The sequence below is a fragment of the Cebus imitator genome, unplaced genomic scaffold (assembly GCF_001604975.1).
Source record: "Cebus imitator isolate Cc_AM_T3 unplaced genomic scaffold, Cebus_imitator-1.0 Scaffold103, whole genome shotgun sequence".
Lineage (NCBI taxonomy): Eukaryota > Metazoa > Chordata > Mammalia > Primates > Cebidae > Cebus > Cebus imitator.
The window spans coordinates 6,168,071-6,192,630 of record NW_016107418.1 but is presented as its reverse complement, the minus strand read 5'-3'; the positions used below and the strand labels follow the sequence as shown (position 1 = coordinate 6,192,630).

General features: G+C 42.4%; 2 protein-coding genes across 5 annotated transcripts in view; one reads left to right on the top strand and one right to left on the bottom strand.

Annotated features, from left to right (window-relative positions):
* Positions 1 to 4,278, top strand: part of RNF17 (ring finger protein 17) — a 104,689-nt gene extending 100,411 nt beyond the window's left edge. The window contains exons 34-36 of the mRNA XM_017537548.2: positions 1,365 to 1,554; positions 3,551 to 3,659; positions 4,113 to 4,278. Of these exons, the coding sequence (XP_017393037.1) occupies positions 1,365 to 1,554; positions 3,551 to 3,659; positions 4,113 to 4,123 (310 nt within the window). The 3' untranslated portion in view covers positions 4,124 to 4,278. The remainder of the gene's footprint in view (positions 1 to 1,364; positions 1,555 to 3,550; positions 3,660 to 4,112) is intronic.
* A 2,539-nt stretch (positions 4,279 to 6,817) lies between these two features.
* CENPJ (centromere protein J) overlaps positions 6,818 to 24,560 on the bottom strand; it is a 42,986-nt gene continuing 25,243 nt past the window's right edge. For 2 of the 4 annotated variants that reach the window (XM_017537550.2, XM_017537549.2), the window contains exons 9-17: positions 23,397 to 23,562; positions 16,559 to 16,783; positions 13,183 to 13,267; positions 9,339 to 9,403; positions 9,034 to 9,144; positions 8,105 to 8,245; positions 7,939 to 8,023; positions 7,744 to 7,864; positions 6,818 to 7,151 (exon numbers count right to left, since the gene is read on the bottom strand). In XM_017537550.2, the coding sequence (XP_017393039.1) occupies positions 6,959 to 7,151; positions 7,744 to 7,864; positions 7,939 to 8,023; positions 8,105 to 8,245; positions 9,034 to 9,144; positions 9,339 to 9,403; positions 13,183 to 13,267; positions 16,559 to 16,783; positions 23,397 to 23,562 (1,192 nt within the window). In that variant the 3' untranslated portion in view covers positions 6,818 to 6,958. The remainder of the gene's footprint in view (positions 7,152 to 7,743; positions 7,865 to 7,938; positions 8,024 to 8,104; positions 8,246 to 9,033; positions 9,145 to 9,338; positions 9,404 to 13,182; positions 13,268 to 16,558; positions 16,784 to 23,396; positions 23,563 to 24,560) is intronic. The other 2 variants (XM_017537552.2, XM_017537554.2) reach the window with 2 other exon arrangements.

Sequence of the window (24,560 nt, the reverse complement as noted above, 5' to 3'; positions counted from 1 at the left end):
CTTTCAATGGAAATTGTAGACAAGCAAGATGAAGACCTTGAAGCATTTCTTCAAAGAACTGTAACTTCATATGAAACATGGCTTTACCAGTATGATCCTGAAGACAAAACACAGTGAAAAGAAAGAGGTAGAAGTGGTCTAGTCAAAAGTAGACCAGTCAAGAGCAAAGCCCATGGCAACAGGTTTTTTTTTTTTTTTTTTTTTTTTTTTTTTTTTTTTTTTTTTTGCTCAAGGCATTTAGCTTTAGCTTGCTGGTTTTCTGGAAGGCCACAGAATGGCATCATCATCTTATTATGACTGTTTGAGAAAGCCAAAGCTTTAGCAGGAAAACGCCTGGGAAAGCTTTACCAGAGAGTCCCTTGCCACCGCAGTGCTCTGCTCATTCCTCTCATCAAACAAGGGCGATTTTGCAAGAGTTTTGCCTAAATCATTAGGCATCCACTTTACAGTCCTGATTTGGCCCATTCTAACTTGTTTTTTGTTTCTTAATCTTACTTTTCTCCTGTTAATAATGTAAGAAAGATCACATTGACATAGTATTTCTAGGACCCTCAGTTCTTAAGGGATGGGCTAAATGACTGTTACCATAGCTTACAAATGTTTCATGATCTTGAAGGAACTTATGTTGAGAAATGAAGTTTACATTTTTTATTTTCATCTTAATTTCATTTTTCCATGAACTTTTGGAGCCCCCTCATACAGTATATATACTACATCTTATCCCTTCACTGGAAGGTGGAACTTGGGTTGCTCCCCACTTTTGGCTCTTGTGAATAATGCTTTTATGAACATGGGTATACATGTCTCTGAGTACCTATTTTAGTTATTTTGGGTATATACCCAGAAATGGAACTGCTGGATCATATATTCTATGCTTAATTTTTGAGGAACCTCCATGGTGTTTCCCACAGTGGCTGCACCATTTTACATTCTCACTAAGAGTGTGCAAAAGTTCCAATTCTTGCACATCCTCACCAGCACTTATAATTTTGTTGTTTATAGTAGCCATTCTAGTAGGTTTGAGGTGGAATCTCACTTTGGATTTGATTTGCATTTCCCTAATGATTTAGAGTGATGTTGAACATCCTTTTATGTGCTTATTGGACATTTGTAGATCTTAAGAGTAATGTCCATGTTTATGTATATTTTGTAGATTGGCGTTTTGTTGTTGATTTTGTCCTTTGATACACAGAAGTTAATTTTTTAGGAAGTCCATTTTATCTGATTTTTCTCATTTTCTGTGCTTTTGTTGTTGTATTTTAAAAAATCTACAAAATCCAGTGTTTTTTCCCTGTGTTTTCTTCTAAGAATTATATAGTTTCACTTGGAAGAGAATTTTAATTTAAGAATTTCTTTTGCGACAGACTGTGCCAAATTCCTTCTCATCTTATGCGGTATCCAGCTCGAGCCATAAAGGTTTTCTTGGCAGGGTTTAAACCTCCCTTAAGGGATCTAAGGGAGACAAGAATACCATATTGTCCCAAATGGAGCATGGAGGCACTATGGGCCATGATAGACTGTCTTCAAGGAAAGCAGCTTTATGCTGCATCCATGGTAAGTGTCTCAACTAGCCAAAATTATTTTAAAGCTATTTCTGTGTCCCCACTAAGTTTATAAAGTGTTTGTGTCTATGCAACTCTACATGCAATAGTATACTCAAGCATATCAAGCTATATAGTGTGTGTGTGTGTGTGTGTGTGTGTGTGTGTGTGTGTGTGTGTGTATGTATGTGGGCTTAAGGCTTGTTAAAATGTCTTAGCTTAAATTTAACAAACTGCTTGCCCCTATGGTGATATAAAATATCATTTATGTAATTAATGCTCAAGATGAATATCCCATAATTAGCTTATAATGAAAAATATGCAAACAAATTAGTGTGAAGCTGAATGAAATAAGTACTGTAACAGAGGTATAGCTAACTTTGCGGGCGGGGGCCGTGTAAGAAGAAATGATTATTTGTATTTGGAGAGACTAGCAAAGGGTGTTTGAGCTGCTACTTAGAAGCCACTTAAGTACTTAATTGATGAGTAAAACAGGAACGTGGCTTTTCACCTGCATCCTAAAAGATGAGTGGGAGAGAACAGTAGTTCTGGTCATTATAGAAAGGCTTGAATTATACTAATTGTACTAATCTCATAATTGTACTACTTTTGAATTCATATAGTAGAACCTGCATCAAAAGGTCAAATAAAAAGTCCAGACTGTGTTTAATATATTTTCTTCTTCTGAGGCTGAGCATATCATAGCAGCCCACAGCAGAATCTGGCCTGTACCTTGTTTTATTTAGCACACAGTGTTTTAAAGTAGGAAATTCTACCCCAAAAAATCTGTATTTCTGGCTCTGGTTAGATATTCTAAAAACTAGGAATCCTTGGTCTCCCATCCCCCTGAAATGGCAGTCAGCTGAAAGTGTAGCCACAGCCCCTTATATGGGAATGTGTGATGTTCGGTTCACCTAGTGCTCACTGCTGGTGTGCAGCTCAACCTGCTTCCTTCCTTTGTGACTCCTGCCTGGTGCCATGACGTGAGGACTCCTGACATACTGGCTATGACAAAACTGAGCTCATAGCATGATTACTGGAAAGCGCTTTTTGAAAACTCTGTACATATGCTACTGCATGTGCAGAGTGGTATGAATAGCTCATAGAGAGTTTTGTCTCAAGCCAGTGAAAATAGACACGGCAAGTATTTCTTATAGACAAGTGTTTTTTCACTTCTCTAATATTCAAAATTTGGTCAGTATATAAGGGTTCCCCAGATAATCAGAACCATAGGATATATGAGAGGATTTATTAAGGAAATTGGGTCACACAGTCAGAGGTGAAGTCCTATGACAGGCTGTGCACAAGCTGGAGAACCAGAGAAGCTGGTAGCGTGGCTCAGTCTGGAGGCCTCAGAAGTAGGGAAGCTGTCTAAAATGCAGCCTCTAGTCCGAGGCTAAAGAACCCCTGGGAGGTTACTGGTGCAAGTCCTGCAGTCCAAAAGCCAGAGAATCTGGAGGATGATGTCCGAAGGTAGGTGGAGAAAAGGTGTCCGCCACCCAGGAAGGAAAGGAGAAAAGAAAACTTTCCCTTTCTGCCTGTTTGTCTCCCAGCCAACTGGATGCCACCTGCCGACATAGAGAGTGGGTCTTCCTCTCTGTCCACTGATTCAGCATCAGTCTCCTCTGAAAACACCCTCCCAGACACACCTGGAAATGCTTCACTAGCCATTGAGGCATCCCTCAGTTCAGCCAAGTTAACAACTAATATTAACCATCACAGTTTACGCATAAAGGTATAATGCTTTGTGTGGAATGCAAGTGAACTGTAACAAGGGATGGTGGTAGCTTCATTTGGGAAAACCGTGGAGAAGGAATTTAGATAGAGCAGAAGAATGGAAAGAATGGGATTTTGCAGGAAAACACTACAGATGCCTTTTGGAACCACAGAGTATAAATTATCAATAGACCCCTGAGAACACCTTTTCCCACCTGTGTGAATGGCCAGATGTGAGAGGGAAAAGGCAGCAAAGACATTATTGTCTTGACAACTGTATCTTTTAATTTTAGGCTCCAGCACCAGAACAAATAGTGACGTTATATGACGATGAGCAGCATCCAGTTCATATGCCATTAATAGAAATGGGGCTTGCAGATAAAGATGAACAAGTGCATAAGTGTAAGTTTTCATTCTCTTCATAGCATAAGGCATGGGGACTAGTGGCGATTAATGCTAGATTGATCAGAAAAGTACCCAATTTTCCTTGATGTCTCAAAGAAATGACATCGACACTCCAAAAGAATCTCTTTCAGATTTCTTCATAGGCCCTTCTCACTTATTGAGCACTAGGTATCATAGAGGTCCCCTATCTGTAAGGATGCTTGGATGGGCTGTCATGACTCTCACAGTACCAGGTACATGGGGAGAGCAGGAGAGTGGGCACTGTAAATAATTTAAGCACATAAATATCTGCTAAGCACACAGAACTTCTGAACAGTCAGCATCCTCATACCAAGTTATTAAAGTACATGCTAACCAGCTAACTTTTTATCTTGTCCATAAGAAGTGATTCAGCTAGACTTGAACATTTACATTAAGCAGAGATTTAAAATAACACATTTTGTTTTTCAGGTATACAGTGAAGATAATCTGTAGAAGCCTAGAAGAAAGTTTTCTGTTATATTTAGACCCGAAATGGTTTTCCTAATTTGTTCTGCAGTAGTGCTTTAACTCTTCTAATTTTTACATATAGGAATTGTGTGGGTAAAAAAAGTTAATAAATGTTTGCTTCCCAACATTTGCTTTATTTTACCATAATTTCAAAATGAAATGGCTAAGACATACGGAAAAAAATTAGTTCATTTTATACTTAATGATTCAGCTTAAAAAGACATCATCAGTACAAAAAGCCTTCTCCCAGGCATTCCCCCTGCCTTCTGTAGAAGTGTATTAGTCTGTTCTCACACTGCTATAAAGAACTGCCAGAGACCGGGCAATTTAGAAGGAGGTTTAATTGACTCACAGTTCCACATGGCTGGGAAGTCTTCAGGAAACTTACAAACATGGCAGAAGGCGAAGGGGGAGAGCAACCTCTTCTTTATAAAGTGGCAGGAGGGAGAAATGCAAAGCAAATGGGGGAAACACCCCTTATAAAACCACCAGATCTTGTGAGAACTCACTATCATGAAAACAGCCCGGGGAAACCACCCCCATGATCCAGTCACCTCCAACGAGGTCCCTCTCCCAACACATGGGGATTACAACTAGAGATTTGGGGTGGGGACACAGCCAAACCATATCAAGAGGTAAACACTACTGTTGTGATTTGACATTTATCGCTCATATAAAGGTCTTTATAATTTTATTGCGTATGAATGCATCCATAAATGATATGGGAATTTAGAAAGAGGTTTAATTGACTCACAGTTCCACATGGCTGTTTATATGCCATTAGTAGAAATGGGGCTTGCAGATAAAGATGAACAAGTGCATAAGTGTAAGTTTTCATTCTCTTCGTAGCATAAGGCATGGGACTAGTAGCGATTAATGCTAGATTGATCAGAAAAGCACCCAATTTTTGCTGTTAATTGCTCCATGTATTTTTTGATGTATGTGCTGTCACACAATTATCTTTTACTATTTTATTTGCTTTTTATCCATGTTGGTATGTATAACTATTCACTTTCACTGCTGTATCCATCTGTGTACATAATTTACCTTGATATTCCATTACCAGTTTTTTCTAAGTCATAAATATTCCTCTATAGAATCCTTGTATACATGAGAGGATTTCTAGTACATATACATAGTGATGGAATTTGCTGGGTCATAGGGTTACTTTTTTACTTTTATAATTACAACTCTTTTTTGCTTTCTAAACAGTAATTCTACCAATTTATCCCACCATCGATTGCCTGAGTTCCTGGCCAGCACTTGGTGTCACCAGACTTTTATTTGCCAGACCAGACTTTTATTTGCCAGACTGTGATGAGAAAAGGTATCTCATCTCAGTGTGTATCTCACTGAATATGCATTCACTGGTTTATTAGCTAGTGAGCATTGTCACTTACTGCTTGTTCATATCCTTTGTCCATTTTGCTATCGAGTTATTCCTTATTCATTTGTAGAAAACTCTTATACTAGTCATCCTTGATCAGTTGTGTATGTTATAATCTGGGACTTGTCTTTCCCATTTTTTAATATCATTTGACAGAAATGTTTGCTCATGTATCAACATTTTCTTTTTTGAGACAGTTCCACTCTGTCACCTGGGCTGGCCTGCAGTGGCATGGTCTTGGCTTACTGCAACCTCTGCCTCCCAGGTTCAGGCAATTCTCCTGCCTCCCAAGTAACTGGGATTACAGGCACCCACCACCACACTCGGCTAATTTTTGTATTTTTGGTAGAGAGGAGATTTTACCGTGTTGGCTAGGCCAGTCTTGAACTCCTGACCTCAAGTGATCCACCAACCTCAGCCTCCCAAAGTGCTGGGATTACAGGCATGAGCCACTGCACCTGGCCTATCAACCTTTAAAGGTTTGTGCTTTTTGTCTTTTAAAAATCCTTACCTCTCCTGGCAGGGTGGGGGGTGGTGGTGTGGTGTGGTGTGTGTTTGTGTGTGTGTATATGGGTATTTTCTTTGAAAAGTTTGATTTTTCATATTCAGTTACGTCACCTGGAATTGACAGGTTTCATTAAAAAGAAAACTGATTCATAGTATATGTGACAGGTAAGATCTATCTAGGCCAATCTGTAATTAATTATATAAATTTACAAGTGGGTGACTTGCCTGTGCTTCAGTGCCATCTTGCTTTCATGAGCCTAATCTCATTGTAACATCAAGGTAGCTGTGGTCCATGGGTTAACACGGGCTAGTCATTGTTCATGCCCCTCTACTCTCAAGTGTCCTGTTTTGAGACATTACAAAGTCAGCCTTGTTATAACGGCTTTCTCCTCACTATGATTATATAACAATCATTATATGATGATTGTGTGTGACCTATTTATAGTCATTCACTGGTTGTAACTTCCCATTCTGTTACAATTAATGGGCCTCTGTAGTAGATCAAATGCTGTAATTATTTTCGTACTAACTGAACACAGTAATATTTTGCTAAAGAGATGTGTATTTACTCCTTGAGTACACTTTCTGTACAGATCCAGTGCTCTCTAGCTGATGTGCCTGTGGGACATCTGTGTGATGTACTTCCTGTACTTCTTGGTTTTTATAGTCATTTCCAACCAATGAACACACGCACTTACTATTGTAAAAACGCTTTCTTTAGTCTGTTGAAACGATAAATGAGAGCTCTCATTGCATTTCAGGAGTATAAAAATGAAGATGCCATAGGGTAAGCTTTTATTTTACCAAACAATCTTTTCCTCACACACACAATAAATTAACAGAATCCACAATAAATGTATATTTTTTAACAAGAAAAATCAGTTAGTGTTATTTCATGATCACATAAGGATTGTCACAGTTCTGTGTCCATTAGCACATTACCATCTTTGTCCTTAACTCTTACACGACCAGATCTGTACTTCGTTTCTTGATGACCATTTGCATAGACGGTTTTAACAGTGCCATCTGGGTATTCCCGTCTCTTGAACTGGGCAGTATGTACTTCTCTTTGGCCATTATTAAACTCTATGAGTTTGTTGCCATCACTGTAAAATTTAAAATAAATAGAATTTCTTTTAGAAAATAGACAACAGGAAAACTATTGAAAAGTAGCCTTTTGATTCTGGCAGCTACTTCTGGAGATATCCCTTGGTTCCTTTCCCTATATAATTATAACTTTTTAGTGCTTCTGCTTCAGGTTGATAGTTCCAGTTATCAGATTAGCACTTACAAGTACCCATGAAAAGCTTGTTTTAATTTACATTTTCACCACAAAATACTTCTTAGGAGTTTTTTAAAACTTGTGTTCTTCCTCTTGGTTGCTATATTAAAATGGACCCTTCTTTCACTAATTTAAAAACCATCTGAATGCTCTGTATCAGGTGGGGAAGAGAGCTATTCCTGGGAAGAGGCATGATCAGACTTAAAATCTGTTTTGAAGCAATGGAACAAAACAGAATGTGAAAGATAATTCACATCAAGTTGACTGCTTGACATGCCTGTGGGACATTCATTCAAACTGAACCCCCTAATATGGGTGTTGTATATCATCAGAAATGCAACGCTGGGGCACCTTCTGAGCACAGATGAACAGGTGTCACACTGAGTGGTTTTTCTGTTAATATAATGGTGTCATACCGTTGTACTCTGACAATTGTACCATCTGGGAAAATGCTTTCTTCTTGTCCATCAGGAAATAAGTTTTTAACAGTCTGGTCAGGAAACGTGATTTCTTTTCTTCCATCTGGGAAATGTTTTTCTGTTTAAAAATTTACAATAAATATTTTTTGAAGGAAGGGAAGAATTTAATGAGAGGGTGGAGCAAGTGTGTACCTATTTGTCCACTTGAGAAATGTAAGACTTCCAGTCCCTTTGGGTACGTGGTGTGAGTGGTCTGGGCAGCTGCGTAGTAGTAGATCTGTAAAGACACAGAGTCAGTCAGTCTGCCTTTTCTCCAGAGATGGTTAAGCCCTGGAGGAGAACGTCTCTGGAAACATACCACTCTCTGGTCTGGCATGACCTGCTTCACATCACCATTAAAGAAAGTGACAGTGATGGTCTTCCCGTCTGCACTCACTTCCTTCCGAGTTCCATTGGGAAACAGTATAACACGGCACCCATTCTTATAAACCTTTTCCACCTAAAAAAAACCAACACAAGATGATCACCTTCTAAGGAAGATCTGCATAATTCTCCTCCCAACTGCCTACTTTGAAATTTTTCATAATAAAATGTAAAACATTCACTCAAAAGATCCTTTATTTCATCAGGAGCAGCAAATTTGTGATTTTCTAATTTTATCATTCCTTTTCCATGTATTAGCTGGAACTCATCTAAAAAAGAAGACCTTCCCTCATCAATGATTCATTACCCTGAAGTAGATGTTGTACAGGAAAGTCTTAATTACTACTTTTGACTGTCATTCTTAGTCCTTCTCTCATTCCTCAAGGCTGGCAGTGAGCTCTAATTTCAATAGAAATGGACCAGATTAGGGCATTTGAAAAGTAAATTTTCCATAAACCTGAGGAAAAATTCCCTTATAACCTCTTGTATATATCATTTTCCCTTTAGCTGAAACCCCTAGGCTGTTTTCCCACTCAGAAACTTTCCTAAACATAAGAATAAAACGATGTAAGCTGGAGACAGGGAGAGAGGCCCCTGACTCAGGATCGGTATAAGAAAGGCTGCAAAGCAAGGAAGACCTGGGAATGAAGCTTTTAAGAAGTGCCAAGGATTACAAAGGCTTTGGAGTAAGAACAAAGATGATACAGAGATTGTATGCTTGCTTTTGCTGACTCTCTGAATGAGAGAAATGCCAACTAAAGGCACGTTGTCCACAGAGGCATTATTTTAGATTCTCTATGTTTGAACTACTTTAACCTATGTTTATTTTTTACAGAATTCATTATTTCAAAAATATTTTTTAACCTTGCCATCAGGATGACTGATTTCTCCCTGTATGTCATGGTCTTCCTCCTCCTCTTTATATCCAGGATCTGGGATGTTGAGTGGTTCAGGTGGCTCCCTGGGAGAGGCAGCCTGTAAGCAAAAGGTATTTCAAGCAGCTAAAACCCCTTCCAAAGATTCTGATACAGGGTTCTAGAACTAGTATTTACAATTACACATATAACATTTATAATGTTAAAACTCTATACATGGTTTAGAAACTTTATTAACAAATTGATTTCAAGCCTGAGTAATGTACATTTGAATATATAAAAATAGAGATTTACTTGTCCCTTATCCGAACTGCCTAAATCACGAGGAGGTGCAGACTTGGATGTTCGAGATGGGTTGCCTATTAGAATAAAATTGTCAGAGTTAGATTTAATATGTAATAGAAAATTTTACTAGTATGATCAAACATTTCCTTAGTACACATCCTGTGAACTACTTTCCTTTATCCATTAGTTAAGGATGTCTTAATATTTTTCTTCATCAATTTGTAGTTCTCCAGTCCAGGTAATTAAGTCCTAAATGGCCAAGAAAGACAATATCTGTTCTCAGAGTTTACAATCCTGGGGAAGACACAGGTGACCAAATAGCCTAACAGACCCAAATGTATATCAGGGACAATCACAAGGTGTGAGGTGCAGATAAAAGAGGCATCTAAGATCTATGAAATTTGGCTTGACCAAATAACTGGGTATTTAGTTAAAACATAAATGTCCTTGTGGCTATAGTCTACATTTTTTATAATATGACCAGCACATCAATCACATAACTGTAGTAGCAACACATACATTACAAAATAAACACACCAACAACAAAGTAAGGTGAATCTCTAAAAAATACACTGAAGTGCGAGTATTTTCATCCTGTGTGCCAGTGGATCATACTGTAAACATTCAACTTGGAAGGGTCTCGACCAAGTGCCAGAATCTGACCTACATGTTAAAAAGTGTAATGGAGCTGGATGTCATAGGAGAATATGGCCAGTAAGCTGCCAGGCATGTGAGGCAGCTGTGCTGCGCCTGTGAGACAGGAATGGTTCTTTACACCATGGGAAATCACGGATTTATAGATCCAAAATTACCACATACCAGCAATTCATGATTCAGTGTAACAAATAGATCCAGAAAACATCAACATCAGATGGATCAGTCTAGGGACTACTGGGAGTAGATGGTTAAGGGTAACAGAAAAAAGTACTCAGAGAGTACACAAGGGTTTGGGCTTGAGCAAAGGGGCAGATGGCAGACAGGCTCGGGATAGCAGGAGTGCCCTGTTTGGGATGATACAAAAATGTCATGCTTCATTCACACAGGTTATGTGTGCAAAGTAAACTAAAGCTGTGTGACATCATTTATCGTAACCACCTCTAGAGAAAAGACTAGTATTCCCATTTTATAGGGAAACTAAGGCCAAGTGGTTAAAAAACCTCCCAACAGTTGTCAACTAATAAAAGGCAGAACCAGGATTCAAACCCACTATATATCAAGTTTAATTTTTCTCAGGCTATGAACTAACATTAACTTAAACCCCTAAAGTATCTATCAACTGGGCAGGATAAAGAGAGGAGATCGTGGGCATGGATAGACTCCAGGTGCAAGCACACCGTCTAGAGGACTGTGTGAACCCACCTTACAAAATACAACAGGAAACTGGGGACAGAGGAAGCTAGGGAATATACAGTGCTGGAATAGCTGGGTAGATACTAGGGGAGGGATGTTTATGACCCCAAGGTAGAAGAAGAATTAAGAAACACTGCCCAGCCAGGTGCAGTGGCTCAAGCCTCTAATCCTAGCACTTTTGGAGGCCTAGGCAGGCTGATCACGAGGTTAGGAGTTGGAGACCAGCCTGGCCAGCATGAAACCCTGTCTCTATTAAAAGTATAAAAATTAGCCAGGCATGGTGGCATGCGCCTGTAATCGGGCTGAGACAGAAGAATTGCTTGAACCCAGAAGGCGGAGGTTGCAGTGAGCCAATATCGCACCACTGCACTCCAGCCTGGGCAACAGAGCAAGACTCCGTCTCAAAAAAACAAAAAAAAGCACGGCCCAAAAGGGAAAGACTAAAATTGAACTACTTTTAAGAATTGGGGTTCATCAAAAGATGATACTATAAGATGGGTAAGTCAAAAAGATAAGCCATGGACTAGGAGAAGGTATCGGCAATGTATGTGGATTATAAGTATACCACTTATACCAGGGGTCCCCAAATCCCACAGTATACCGGTCTGTGATCTGTTAGGAACTGGGCCACACAGCAGGAGAAAAGCAGCAGGTGGGCAAGCCAACAAAGCTTCATGCTGTATTTACAGCAGCTCCCCATCACTAGCATTAGTGCCTGAGTTCTACCTCCTGTCAGATCAGTGACAGCATTAGATTCTCATAGGAGCACAAACCCTATTGTGAACTGCACATGTGAGGAATCTAGGTTGCATGCTCCTTATGAGAATCTAATGCCTGATGATCTGTCACTGTCTCCTGTCACCCCGAGATGGGACTGTCTAATTGCAGGAAAACAAGCTCAGGGCTCCCCCTTATTCTACATTATGGTGAGTTGTCTAATTATTTCAATATACATTACAATGTAATAAAAATAGAATTAAAAGTGCACACACACCCCCGGTCTGTGGAAAAATTACCTTCCACGAAACTGGTCCCTGGTACCAAAAAGGTTGGGGACTCCTAATGTATACTACCAAAATGAGCACATGCTATTAGAAAAATGGCACCAATAGACTTGCTCACTGCAGAGTTACCACAGATCTTCCGTTTGTAAAAAACACAGTATCTGTGGGCACAATAAAGCAGAGCACAAGAAAATGAAGTGTGCAATAAAGAAAAGCCATGGACTCCATGGAGGGGCAGTTCTGGGCTGCCACTGATCTGCATCTTTACATAGGTGGTGGTAACCCAAGCATTTGCTCTGTTAATTGTCAAACTGCATATGTTTTATCTAAATTTATTTCACAAAAATAATTATTTAAAATTCCCGGTAGATTAAAAACTCAAATATGAATGCAAAAGTGCATAGAAGAAAACAGTATATTTATGATCTAAGGATTGAAAAGAAGTAAAGTCATGAAAACCAAAAACTATTTTAAAAGACCGGTAAACTCAACATTATAAGGAAAACACATAAAAAGCCCAGACTGGGAGAAAATATTAGCAGTGCTTGTAACTGACAAAGGATTAATATGCAGAATAATTATAAGGAGAAACACACACACATACCCCCCCCAAAATTTTAAATGGACAAAGGAAATGAACAGGCAGTTCACAAAGGGAAACCTCAAATGCTGACTGAATGAAAGAAAACATGCTCACAGGGCCTTACCCATGATCACGGAATGAACCACCATTTTACATCAACTGGCCAAAATTTTAAAGTCTGGCCAGATCAAGTGTTTGCAAGTATGAAGAGCATACTCTGCTGACAGTAAAAAACTGGTACAACCATGTTGCAGAGCAAAGGGAAAACCTCCAGCCGACATGCCCCAACATCCTACTCTTTATATGTATCCCAGAGAAGCAACACGATCAAGACACGCTCTGCAGCCCTACGCATTATCATGCAACCCTAACCGTCCATCAACAGGAACACCGAACTGCAGAAGTATGCAATCTATAGAACTATTAAAATCAGTCGACTGGAAACTTTATGTGTTAAGATGGGTAAGTCATACAATACTGAAAGAAAAAAAATTGCAGGACACAGAATATGAAACAATACCACAGGTTGAGTGTCCGTTATCCAAAATGCTTGGAAACAGAGTATTGCAGATTGCCATTTTTTTTTTTTTCAGGTTTTGGAATATTTGCAAATACTTACTGGTTGAGCATCCCTAATCCACATTCAGAATGCTCCAATGAATGGTTCCTTTGAACATCATGCTTGCCCTCAAAAAGTTTCGGATTTGGGATGCTCAACCAGTATATCAATTTATGAACACAACATGGTAAAAGAATTTAAAAAACAAGCATGAATCATTATCACGGTAGAAATTAACTGGAGGAATAAGATGATGCACAAGAGCTTCAATTACATTTACAAAGTTTTACTTCTTAAGTTGGGTATAAATTCTTTATATTCTGAAATGCTTTGTAAAAAGATCATGCAGCCTCTTACCTTGCATTGGCAAATAATTTTTCTTGTATTTTTCTACCTGGGTTCCTGAAGAAATCTGACTCTTTTGAAATCGAACAGATGTGTTCTATAGTATAAGAGAGAATTTTTTATTTAAAATGAGTGTCATTCTGAGTATTAATATACTAAGTGAAACTAATAAAAATCAGCTAGTGATGAAAATGCTGTGGGTTTTGTTTATTCATATTGTTTTCATTTATACAATAGGCCAAAGCAAACAAGCTGTTATCTAGGAATGACAGTGTGTGTGTGCACACACACACTCCTTTTGACTTTCATTCATTCAAGTTAGGACACAGCAGGCAAGGTAACCTGAACCATCTTCTCTGACCATTACAGAGCAGCCAAGGAGCACACAGGCCCACAGCTCATGATGTTCAAGGACAAAGCCCCTCCTGGGTGCTCCCCACTCACATTCCCACCAGGACAATCCAGTTGAGCCCAATTCTCCCTGAGACCACCAATGAGTACTCCCCGAGAGGGTGAGGTGGGATGAGTCCTCTCTGCACCCCACCTCCATTTCTGGTCAAATCAAGTCCCAATATTACCTGCTCCAGACACCAGCTCTCCCTGAGACCACCACTGAGCACTCCCCTTGAGAATGAGGTGGGGTGAGTCCTCTCTGCACCCCACCTCCATTTCTGGCCAAATCAAGCCCCAATATTACTTGCCCCAGCCCCCGCCAGGTCCCTCCCTGCCAGGAGATGAGGCTTCCAGCACCATCCTTGACATGCTGCCTCAGCTCCACACCCCAATGGTCAACCCTAGAACTTTTCATTATCAATACTATCAACATCTGTAATTATCAGTAACCATAAAATTATCAATTTCAAAGCATTCTACTTACGAAGTTCCAGAAGGTGGGGCATTCTACAAAATAATCAGCCTGGTCTCTTCAAACGTCAATGCAATTTAATAAAATGCTAAAACATTTAGGGCTGAGATGCCATGATTCCTGCAACTACCTTCAAATGGTTCAGCGAAACACTGACAAAACTATGGCAAAATGTTCTTAGTGGTTGAATCTAAGTGGGTATCCAGGTGCTTATAGTGCTATTCTTTCACCTGTTCTCTATTTTGGGAAGCTTTCATACAAAGAATGTAGGGGCAGCAAGGAGAGAATGCTGCTTTCTCACTACTCTCCTGTCTCTGCAGCTCATTAATCCCCGCCCCGACCATGCTCACAGCTGACAGGGCCCTGCGGGTCCCTGACCCCCAGTGCCTGCCATGTCCTGAAAGCCTCCCAGCCCACGCGCTCCTCATGCAGCTGAAGTATGTGCTGCACAAAGCACTCTTGTCACACACACTGCCAGCTTCCCTCCCTTTGCTCACTTGGTGGCATTCACTTGGATGACCACAGCTGAACAAGAAAAAAACAGTATGAGCAATTCTCATTTAAAAATTTTGGTCTCCGACCCAGGTGGGCCTGAGTGCAGCCACAAATCACTCTTCCGCCAGCTTCTGCTTTCGTTCGCAGAGACAACCTCTGGCTTTCTGCATCTCCTCCCCTCCTGCCACCTCTGCCCTCACAGGAGGCTGGGTTGTGCCTTCACCTCCCACCTTTGGGCATGAAGGTCATCGCCTGGCCATAGCCTGCCCTCCACTCACTGCCCCAACCCAGCTCCTCTCACTTTGCCAAGTATGGGGCTTCTGCAATTCTTCCACTTCCTCCTGCACCAATATTTTCCTCTACACTGAATCAGTCTGACCAATACACAAACTGTTAACTTCATCAACTTTCTCCTATGGCTACTACCGCCATGTCCTTAATTTACTGCAAAACTACTCAACAAAGCTGCCATCCGCTCCTAGCCAATCAGGCTTTCCTCTTCAACACTCCAGAGAAACAGACCTTCTCAAGGCCCACAGTTCTTTCTCTCTACCTGGTAAACCCCATGGCCGGTTTTCAGTCCTCCTCTGAGTAACTGTTGCACCCAACACAGGTAGCTACTCTCCTCCTTGTGGCCCTTTCTTCACTGGCTCTCAGGACATCACACAGCCTCCTGTTCTCTGGCTGCTCATCAGCTCCTCCCTGCCCACTCACACACCGGCTGGCCTCTCCCAGCCCCGCGCTAGATCACACATTCAGACAACCCTGGGTGTCTGTCCCCAGCTGGAGCCCATGCTGCCGTGTGCAGCCGCGTGGTCAGACCTCCGGTGTGTCCAAGCCTGAGCTCCTGGTGGCCATGTGATCTCTTCTTGCAGTCACTCCTAGGCAATAGGACCTTCATGAGACCAAAACACAAAACTAAGCACAGCTGACACCATTCCTGACTCCTTCCTTGCTGTCACCACCAACCACACATAGCTCAACAACAAACACAGTTGGCTTCCCTCCTTCGCCACTGCCACCCTGTCCCCCCAGCCCCACTGCATTCCTGGTGTTGCCCATGCTCCCTTCCCCCGTTCTTGGTCTACAGCAGACGAAACTAAAATAAGAGGCCCAGTCACCCCTCATTCAGAGCCCTCCAGAATCCCACTCACTCAAAAAACGCCCCTGTGCACGCTGCCATCTGTTAGGAATCCCATCCACTGCCCGCTGTCCCATCCTGCCCCGATGGCTGCCTCCCCCTGCCGCTCCTCGCCCACTACCCCGGCTGCCCCGTCTCAGGCCCACTCAGGTGCTGCTGCAGCCTGGGGCTCCTCTGCGGACTCAGCCGGCCACCCAGGCCACTCCTCACATGCACGTCCCAGGCCTCCCACCCAGACGGCAAGGCCACTCCGCCCTGCTTCTCCTTAGCTCTCACCATCTCACACACCGCACGCTTTATCATCTAGCTTCTTACAGTCTTTCTTCTACCACTGGAACGTAAGCTTCATAAGGGGAAGGGATTTTGTCTGTTTGTCACTGCTGTACCCCAAGCACCCAACAGTGCCTGGCACACCCTGGATGTTCATAGAGATGAATGAAAGACCAGTTACTTGATTAAAAGGGTCATGTGTGTGCGACTCTCAGCCAAACTCCCTGGTCTGTTTTAACAGAGATGATCTGCCTGCTGTGGTAAACCTCCTCTGTAGAAATTAGAGAAATGAGTCTACAAAGCACCTGTTTATAACAATGCTTGAGAAATCTTTTTAGTTGGGATAAAATAGGTATCAGATAAAACTCACCGTCTTCAGCACGTTCTGGTGCACGCGTCAGGGGCGTGAAGGCGATCTGCGGTATAGTGCAACCATCGCCCTCCGTCCAGCTCCAGGACGCTTTCCAGCTCACAAGAGGGCAACTGTCCACATTCAGTCACTCCCCACTGCCCCCCAGCGCCTGGCAGCCCCCATCCTACTTTCTGACTCTGAATTTGAATGCTCAGATACTGAACCTCCCGCTGGCCTGACACAACCCTCCGGCCTCCCCACCTACCGTGAGCTTGTCCTGCTTCTCCACCTCTAGGCTGCTCTCGATGGCTTCTGCTCTCTTCCAGGCATCCAGTCGGAATCTTTCCATCACTTTTATTTCTTCCCGGAGGTCTGTGTTCTCTCTGACTAACATTTCTATCTGGCTTCGGAGACGGCCATGTGTACTTGACCATTTGGTTTCCTTTCGTTTCAAATCTTCCCGTAAATCTGATATTTGCTGTTTTAAAGCCTCTCAAAAAGAAAAAAAAAAACATTACTACATTACTGGAATTAAAACAAGAGAATAATAGAGACCCAGCAGTGAAACAGAATAGTCAGCCAGAAAGGAAAGGCTTAGTCAACAGACGACACTCTAAGACCACTGCGGTTTTCAGGGGGGAAGTGTCACCACAGACCATCAGCAAAACTAATTCCAGAAGCCAGGAGAAAGGGAGGCAGACAGCCCATGGAAGCTGGCAGCAGAAACCTGCCACGAGCTAGGAAAGACCTCACCTGAGCTATGAACTGAAAGGGATCTGGGGGAGATCCGGAAAAGAAGAATCGTAACAGGAGCTCATGAATAACTGAAGGAACAGTAGAGCTAAAGAATAAAAGATTCCAAAGTCAAAACTACCTGCCCTAAAAACTATCTGAAATTCATGAGAAGAAATAAGTTTCAAGAAAAGGAATTGTTTTAGATAAACTAAAATAAGGAAGAAATCGCTGGAAATGTCTAGAAGCAATTGGAGATCACATGCAGCTGCAAGTTATGGGGACTGACCGAGAGCTGAGGAAGGAGCAGGGAACCGAAGCCCATTGGTGGCGAGGCAGCAGGTAAGGCTGGCCCACACCCCTGCACCTCAGCAACCCCTGTGGCAGCCACATGGCAGTCCAGTGAGGATGGAGAGGCCATCAGGGCCCCACCACAGAGGGCGTGGACTTTGGATTGGGTGACATCAAGGTTCACATCCGAGTGTTCTGACTTGAAAGCTTAAAACAGGGCCCACAACCTCCAAGAACATCAGGTTCCCGATTTGTGAGATGGATTATGACCAATAAATGAACAATTTCCGGTAAACATTTTATCATGCAGGAAGATGGACTTAACACTAAAATAGTAAAATACAAGTCTAAATGGGTTCAGAATTCAAGAGCAATGAATATTTACAAGAGATCTATCATCAGGCACTATCACAGGCCCTTGGAATACTAAGAACAAAGCCTCACCTCATGAGGCTCACTCTGCCAGGTACAGTGGGAGGGTGATGGGAGAATGGGAGGGAGGCCAGGGCAGGTGAGGGGGTGACAGGAGAGTGGGAGGGTGGCCAAGGCAGGTGAGAGAGTGGCCAAGGCAGGTGGGGTGACAGGGGAGAGTGGGTAGGTGGCCAGGGCCGCGTGGGGAGACAGCATGACATGTGCTGGGTATCACTGTAACAGAGCTGCGGGAGGCAGCCTGTGGGGAAAGCAGCAGGAGGGCTCCTGGCTCAGTGCCAGCGCTGCAAGGTGCTAGCGCAGGTGACAGGTAAATGGCAGGAGGACTGGCCAGGGACAGGAAGGGGAAAAGAGGCCCGGTCACATAGGCACTGAGGCTCTTAGAGGAAGGAAAGCAGAAGCATATGGAGGGGTCTGACCAGAGGGGATGCGTGGTCACCTTCTGGAGCGACGCCACAGGGACAGGGTGAGAGAGGAGGCCGGGCCGCCAGCAAGTCATTGCTGGAGGTGGCAGCTGGAATCCGGGTGGACTTTGTCAGAAAAGCATGGAGTGGAAGAGCAAGAGAAGCCTGGAGAATGATTTGAGACCTCTGGCCTAAGCATGGGAGAGGAAAGCAGCAGGACAGCCACTGGCAGAGGGCGACAGACGAAGCGTGGGATTCACAGTCAGAGTAAGGCACAGGGGCATAACAGGGGCTGTGTCAGTGCCACGGAGTGATTGGAGGCCGTGCTCAGGGCTTGTGGAGAAAACAGGTGAGATTTGGAGATCTGGGCACAGTGAATATGCGCAAGGCTTTCAAGGAGTTTTGCTGTAAAGGAAAACCTTGCGCTGTGGGGTCAAGTGAGTTTTGTTTAAAGAAATGCCAGCCAGTGTTAAGGACAGGGAGGCTGGAGGAGTAACACGAGGTGGAGGCAGGGCAGGGCGGAGGTGGGGATGGGGGGCTCTGTGGGCAGGAGGCGCCCCTGGGGGCCAAGGGAGTAAGAGGCAGCAGCCAGGCAGAGGGAGAGAAGGGAGCCCCTAGGCTGGGGGACTGGTGAGAGCCCAGACCCAGACAGACAGAGGAGCCGGGAGGAGAAAGGGGTAGGGGAAACGACCAGCCGAGCCCAGCAGGCCTGGGTGGCGGGTGGGATCCGCAGCTGGGGTGCAGACTTCCAGCACAGTGTGAAAGCTCAGAAGCCAGGCGGGGAGAGCTCCGCCGGCGCCACCACACCCTGAAGGGGCTCCACATCCCGCGGGCGAGGCTGAGGCAGTGGGGGCTGCCAAGTCCCCGTGAGCATGACTGAGAGCCCACGCCGCGGAAACGGTAAGAAAGCGCAGGGGATGGGGCAGGGAAGGCCAAGGGCACTTGGGGACCTGTGGAAGGCGCAGCCGGCTCTGTCAGCTTAACAGGCTCCACACTCAGAGTAGCCCACGAGGAGCCCAGCTCCTTGGAGCACAGTGGATGCCAGACCCAGGGCAGGTTTTAAAAAAGAAAGCCAAAACCAAACAGTCTTAAACAACCCGTTGTTCCAGAAAGGAGTACTCTCAAAATGCCAAGGGCAGCGGGGGCCATGGACTTAAAGGGGCTCCCCCACTGGTCAAGTTGGGACCACTTAAACATCAAAATGGAAATTTTATAATTAGAGTAAACTGAGTTTGTGAAAAGCCATAACTCAGTAATGATGAATGTAAATTTCAGGAGGGCAGAAATGGCTAACTCATCATCAATTCCTCAATGATTGCCAGTTTCTAGTACATAAGGGGTTCTCAATAAATTTGCTGAATGAATAAATACCCAAAATAAAAGTTAATACTTTTTTTTTAACATAACCATAACGTAAAGGAAGGTTAAATATGCCCTCTCCTTAATTCTGATGATTATTAATAGAGTATCAATAAACATAACAAACTTATATCTGTTTTTAAAGTATATTTTTGCACAGAAGTAAAAAGAAAGGTAAATACGGGGAACCATGAATAAGCCAAATAGTGTAAGGAAGAAAAGGAACTGCACCGAAACCAGCAAGAAATAATGAATACCCAGGGTCACACATGATAACCAAGTATGAACAGGGTCCAAAACTTCAATCAACACCAGAAGTCATGTAAACGAACAAAGGCGAGAGTTCAAGAATGAGTTCCTGAAGAGGGAGGGCAACTCACCAGCCCAGCCCATCCCCACCCAACAGGCCCCTGGAGGGGCACAGCCCAGAGCTGCCAGCAGTGAGGATGTGCCCAGTCCTGCACGGTGCACTGTGGCAGCCACCAGCCAGCCACACGTGGCTACTAAGTCCTGGAAATGTAGCTAATGGGAATGAGAAACTGATTTTTCCATTTACCTCTAATTAATTTAAATGTAAATGTGTAAACAGCCACACAGGGCTAAGAGCTAGCAGCCTGGACTGCACAGTCTGACAATCAGAGGACACATCGTGTGAGGGAAAGGCACTAGTTTGCCATAAAAGAAAACCCACATTATTCACCTAACAAAGTACAACAAAAAGAAGTGTGTTTGCTGTGGCTTGAATCACTTTGAAAGAAGTAGTCAGGATTGGAGCTATGAGAAAGAGAAGAGGGGAAAAAAACACAATCTCATAACCTTGGGTGGTCTAAGGAGGTTATTTATTTTTTCCCTTTGGATCTGGTGAGCTTTCCATAACAGCAAGGTTATCAAAATATCTCTAATCCTAGGAGATTCAAAAAGAAAAATGAAGTGAAAAACTCATCATGTATTTTAGAATAGGCTATGGTTTTAAATTTGGTGAAGTTTTCTGGTAGCAGAGTTTGTTATAACTACTGTTTAAAGTATTTGGCTTGTTCACCAAAAACAGCCATACTAAAATTTGTAACTATAATTCAGATTGTTTAAAAGAAATTCAATTAAGTTTAATATCAATTTTTAACCTCTTACCAATCAAGTGAAGAACAAAATATACTCTAAGAAGTGCGTGCTAGTACAACTAAAAATTAATTATAGGTGGGCACCTATAATCCCAGCTACTCGAGGGCTGAAGGAGAATCGCCTGAACCTGAGAGGTGGAGGTTGCAGTGAGCCAAGATGGAGCCCCCGCACTCTGTTATGGGTGATGGAGTGAGACCCTGTCTCAAAAATAAATAAATAAAAACAACTAAAAATTGGCAAGATGTTTATGTTATAATCTGGCAATTTGTATCAATGTACACACGCTTTAACCTCAAAATTTCACTCATAGGAATCCATCCTAGAGATATACTCCAGGAAGTAAGCTATATGAGGACAGGGATTGATTTGTTTTGTTCACTACCGCATTCCCAGTCCATGCCTGCTACATAGCAGCTACTCAGTAGCCACATGCTGAATGAGTAAGCAGGAGTATGATTGTGAGAAGTGATATAATCACAAAGTTATTCAGTATGGCCCTTGTTGTATTCTTGTAAATAGAAAAAGAACAGAAATAAATAAATGCTTCGGTAAGTATATTATGGCACACACTGCAATTCTATACAATAATATAGAATAAAGATGTTTTGTTAAGATACTTAATGATTTCAGTAGACTAACATTAATGTTTTAAAAAAACCACCATAGATATATATATATGTATTTGCTAAGAATTTCTCTGGAAAGATATGAGATTGATAGCATTGGCTGCCTCAAGAGAGGTGAATTAGAACGCAAACAAATCAACTGTAAAAAGATACTGAGCGATTGGAAAATCTGAATATGGACTAAATATTAGTTGATATTAATGAATTACTGTAAACTTTGTTAGGTGTGACAAACGTATAATTTTTTTCCCCCGGGACGGTGTCTCACTCTGTCACCCAGGCTGTAGTGCAGTAGCATGATCTTGGCTCACTGCAACCTTTTCCTCCCAGGCTCAAGTGGTTCTCCTGCCTCAGCCTCCCAAGTGGCTGGGACTACAGGCATGCCACCACACCCAGTTAATGTTTTTTGTATTTTTAGTAGAGATGGGGATTGGCCATGTTGGCCAGGCTGGTCTCTAACTCCTGACCTCAAGAGATCTGCCTGTCTCGGCTTCCCAAAGTGCTGGGATTACAGATGTGAGCCATTGCACTCAGCCGAATCTTATTTTTTAAAGATATCTTTCTCAGAGAAACCTACTAGACTATTTATGGGCGAAATGAACAGATGTCTGGGATTTCACTTTTTAAATTCCAGATTAAAAAGCTACAAAAGAGTAGAGGGGTGACAGAGATGAAATTAGAAAGACAAAATGATCACTGGTGAAATGGGAATTCATTCTATTATTCTTCCTACTTTCATGTGCTTTTGAAATTTTCTATAATAAAAAAGTATTTTCAAAAAACAACTGAATAGGTGGCTAGGGCAAGGGTGAGGGAGAAATTTCACTACACATCTTTTTGTACCTTTTGAACGATAATATATTTATATTGCCTTTGGAAATAAAAGTTTTAATACTGTCAAAGTCTAACACATTAGATTTAATAAAGTAAGTATTAACCAAAACATAATGGTACATTTCTTCCCACAAAAATAAAGAATTAAAGACCCTGAGCACCATGCTATTTAGTAACTCAAGCTGAAGGTGTGCAGGTGAGATTGCCTGAAGATGGCTACACTAGACAGGAAGAAAGTAAAGGCTGGAACTCAAAACTGCTAATAATTTAAATACAGACAGTGGAAAGTGAGTTTGCTATTTTTCTTTTTTCTTTTTTGAGATAGAGTCTGGCTCTGTAACCCAGGCTGGAGTACAGTGGCATGATCTTGGCTCACTGCAACCTCTGCCTCCTGGGTTCAAGTGATTCTTCCCCCTCAGCCACCTGAGTAGCTGGGACTACAGGCGCGTACCACCACATCCGACTAACTTTTGTATTTTTTTTTTTTTTTTAAATTTTTGTATTTTTAATAGAGATGGGGTTTCACCATTTTGGCCAGGCTGGTCTTGAACTCCAGTCCTTGTGATCCACCTGCCTCGGCCTCCCAAAGTGTTGAGATTACAGGCGTAAGCCACCGCACCCAGCCAGTGAGTCTGCTTTTTATGCTAGACGCAATGGATTGCCATTTTAAATTTCTCTTTGCTAAGTTTTAACTTTGATGAAGTCCAATATATCCATGTTTTATTTTATAGTTGTGTCTTCTCTTAGAAATCTCTGCATATGCCAATATCGTAAACAAATTCACCTATTTTTTTTTTTTAGAAGGCTTACAAAGTTTTAGCAAGAACTGCATGAGTTCTTTTTTAACTTCTACAACCTTCTGATCATGTCCATTTCTAACTATGAAATGAACAGGACTGATAATCTGGCCTATTAGTCTCTAAGTTTTAGAATTAAACACCTGGTTATTTATGGCTGTAAGTTATGATAAATCAACAGAACTAACAGTATTCGGTGTGTGGCAAGTCAAAAAGATTAACACAACATTACGCTGGTGAATTTCCAACTCTCGGCTTGTTCATTCATCCATGACATTATCATAGTCTTTTCTAGGAAGCCTTTACTAGTAAGAAAATAACTGATATATATTTTACTCTTTAAAAGTCAGACTACAAAAGATATTCCTGATGCACTGTCTCAGATTATTTGTTGAATGAATAATGGACTAAAACACAGTTTTGTTTTGACATATGAAATAATTCTAATGAGATCCTTACAATATTGTCACCTTTACTAACTTACATGACTATAACATAAAGAACTAGCATACCTGTATTTCTTCCCGTTCCTTTTTATCTGGAAAAGCTCTTGCAGCTGTAGTATACTTTTCAAAAACTTTACGTTCCTTTTGTAGCTTCCTCATTTCCTCCTTTTTAAACTCTTCTATTCGAGCTAATTCTTTTGCTTTCTGTTGTTCAAAGTCTGCAATTTCTTTCCTAAAATGACCAAACTATGTTATCACCTAGGGAGACCATCTCAGTGCAGTGATATGCAGAACCTGTTGACAGGCTAGTAACTGCCGGTCCTAGTGAATTCATCTTCAATCCACAGGCCTGAAATAACAGCCAATCCACTCAACAAAGCATTCATCCAACAAGCATTCACTGGGTGACTATGATGAATCAGGCATTCTACAAGGTAGTGAGGAAACCACAGTGGAAAAAAACCCCAAAAATCCTAGCTGGGCACAGTGGCTCACACCTGTAATCCCAACACCAAGAGGCCGAGGCAGGCTTCAGCCCAGGAGTTCAAGGTTGCAATGAGCCGTGATCGCACCACTGTGCTTCAGCTTGGGCAACCAAGCAAGACTCTATGTAAAAAAAAAAAAAAAATCGTATTCCCGCAGCTTCTTACATTCTAATGGGAGACAGACAATAATAAAGAAGATAAATGGGTACATGGAATATCAGAATAATTAAAGAGAAAAAGCAAGAAAGATATTCAGGAAATATGAGAGTTGGAGGGTGAAATTGTGTTGTATGTGAGGGTTATCTTGCTGAGATAACATGAAAGAAACCTGAAGGAAATGAGAGAACCAATCCAAGAGGGTGCACACAGAGCAGCGTAGGCAGAGGGAGCGGAAAGTACGAAGGCCCTGAGGCAGGAATGTGCCTGCGGTGTTCAAATAACAGCCAGGAGGCCAGTGTGGCTAAAACAGAGGGAGCAAAGGATGGGGAGCAGGAGGAGGCGTCAAAAAAGGAGGAGGCAGGCCGGGCTGGGCGGCTCACACGTGCAATCCCAGCATTTGGGAGGCTGAGGTGGGCAGATCACCTAAGGTCAGGGATTCGAGACCAGCCTGACCAAGATGGGGAAACCCCGTCACTACCAAAAATACAAAATTAGCTGGGGGTGGCGGTGCATGCCTATAATCCCAGCTAGTCAGGAGGCTAAGGCAGGAGAATCGCTTGAACCTGGGAGGTGGAAGGTGCAGCGA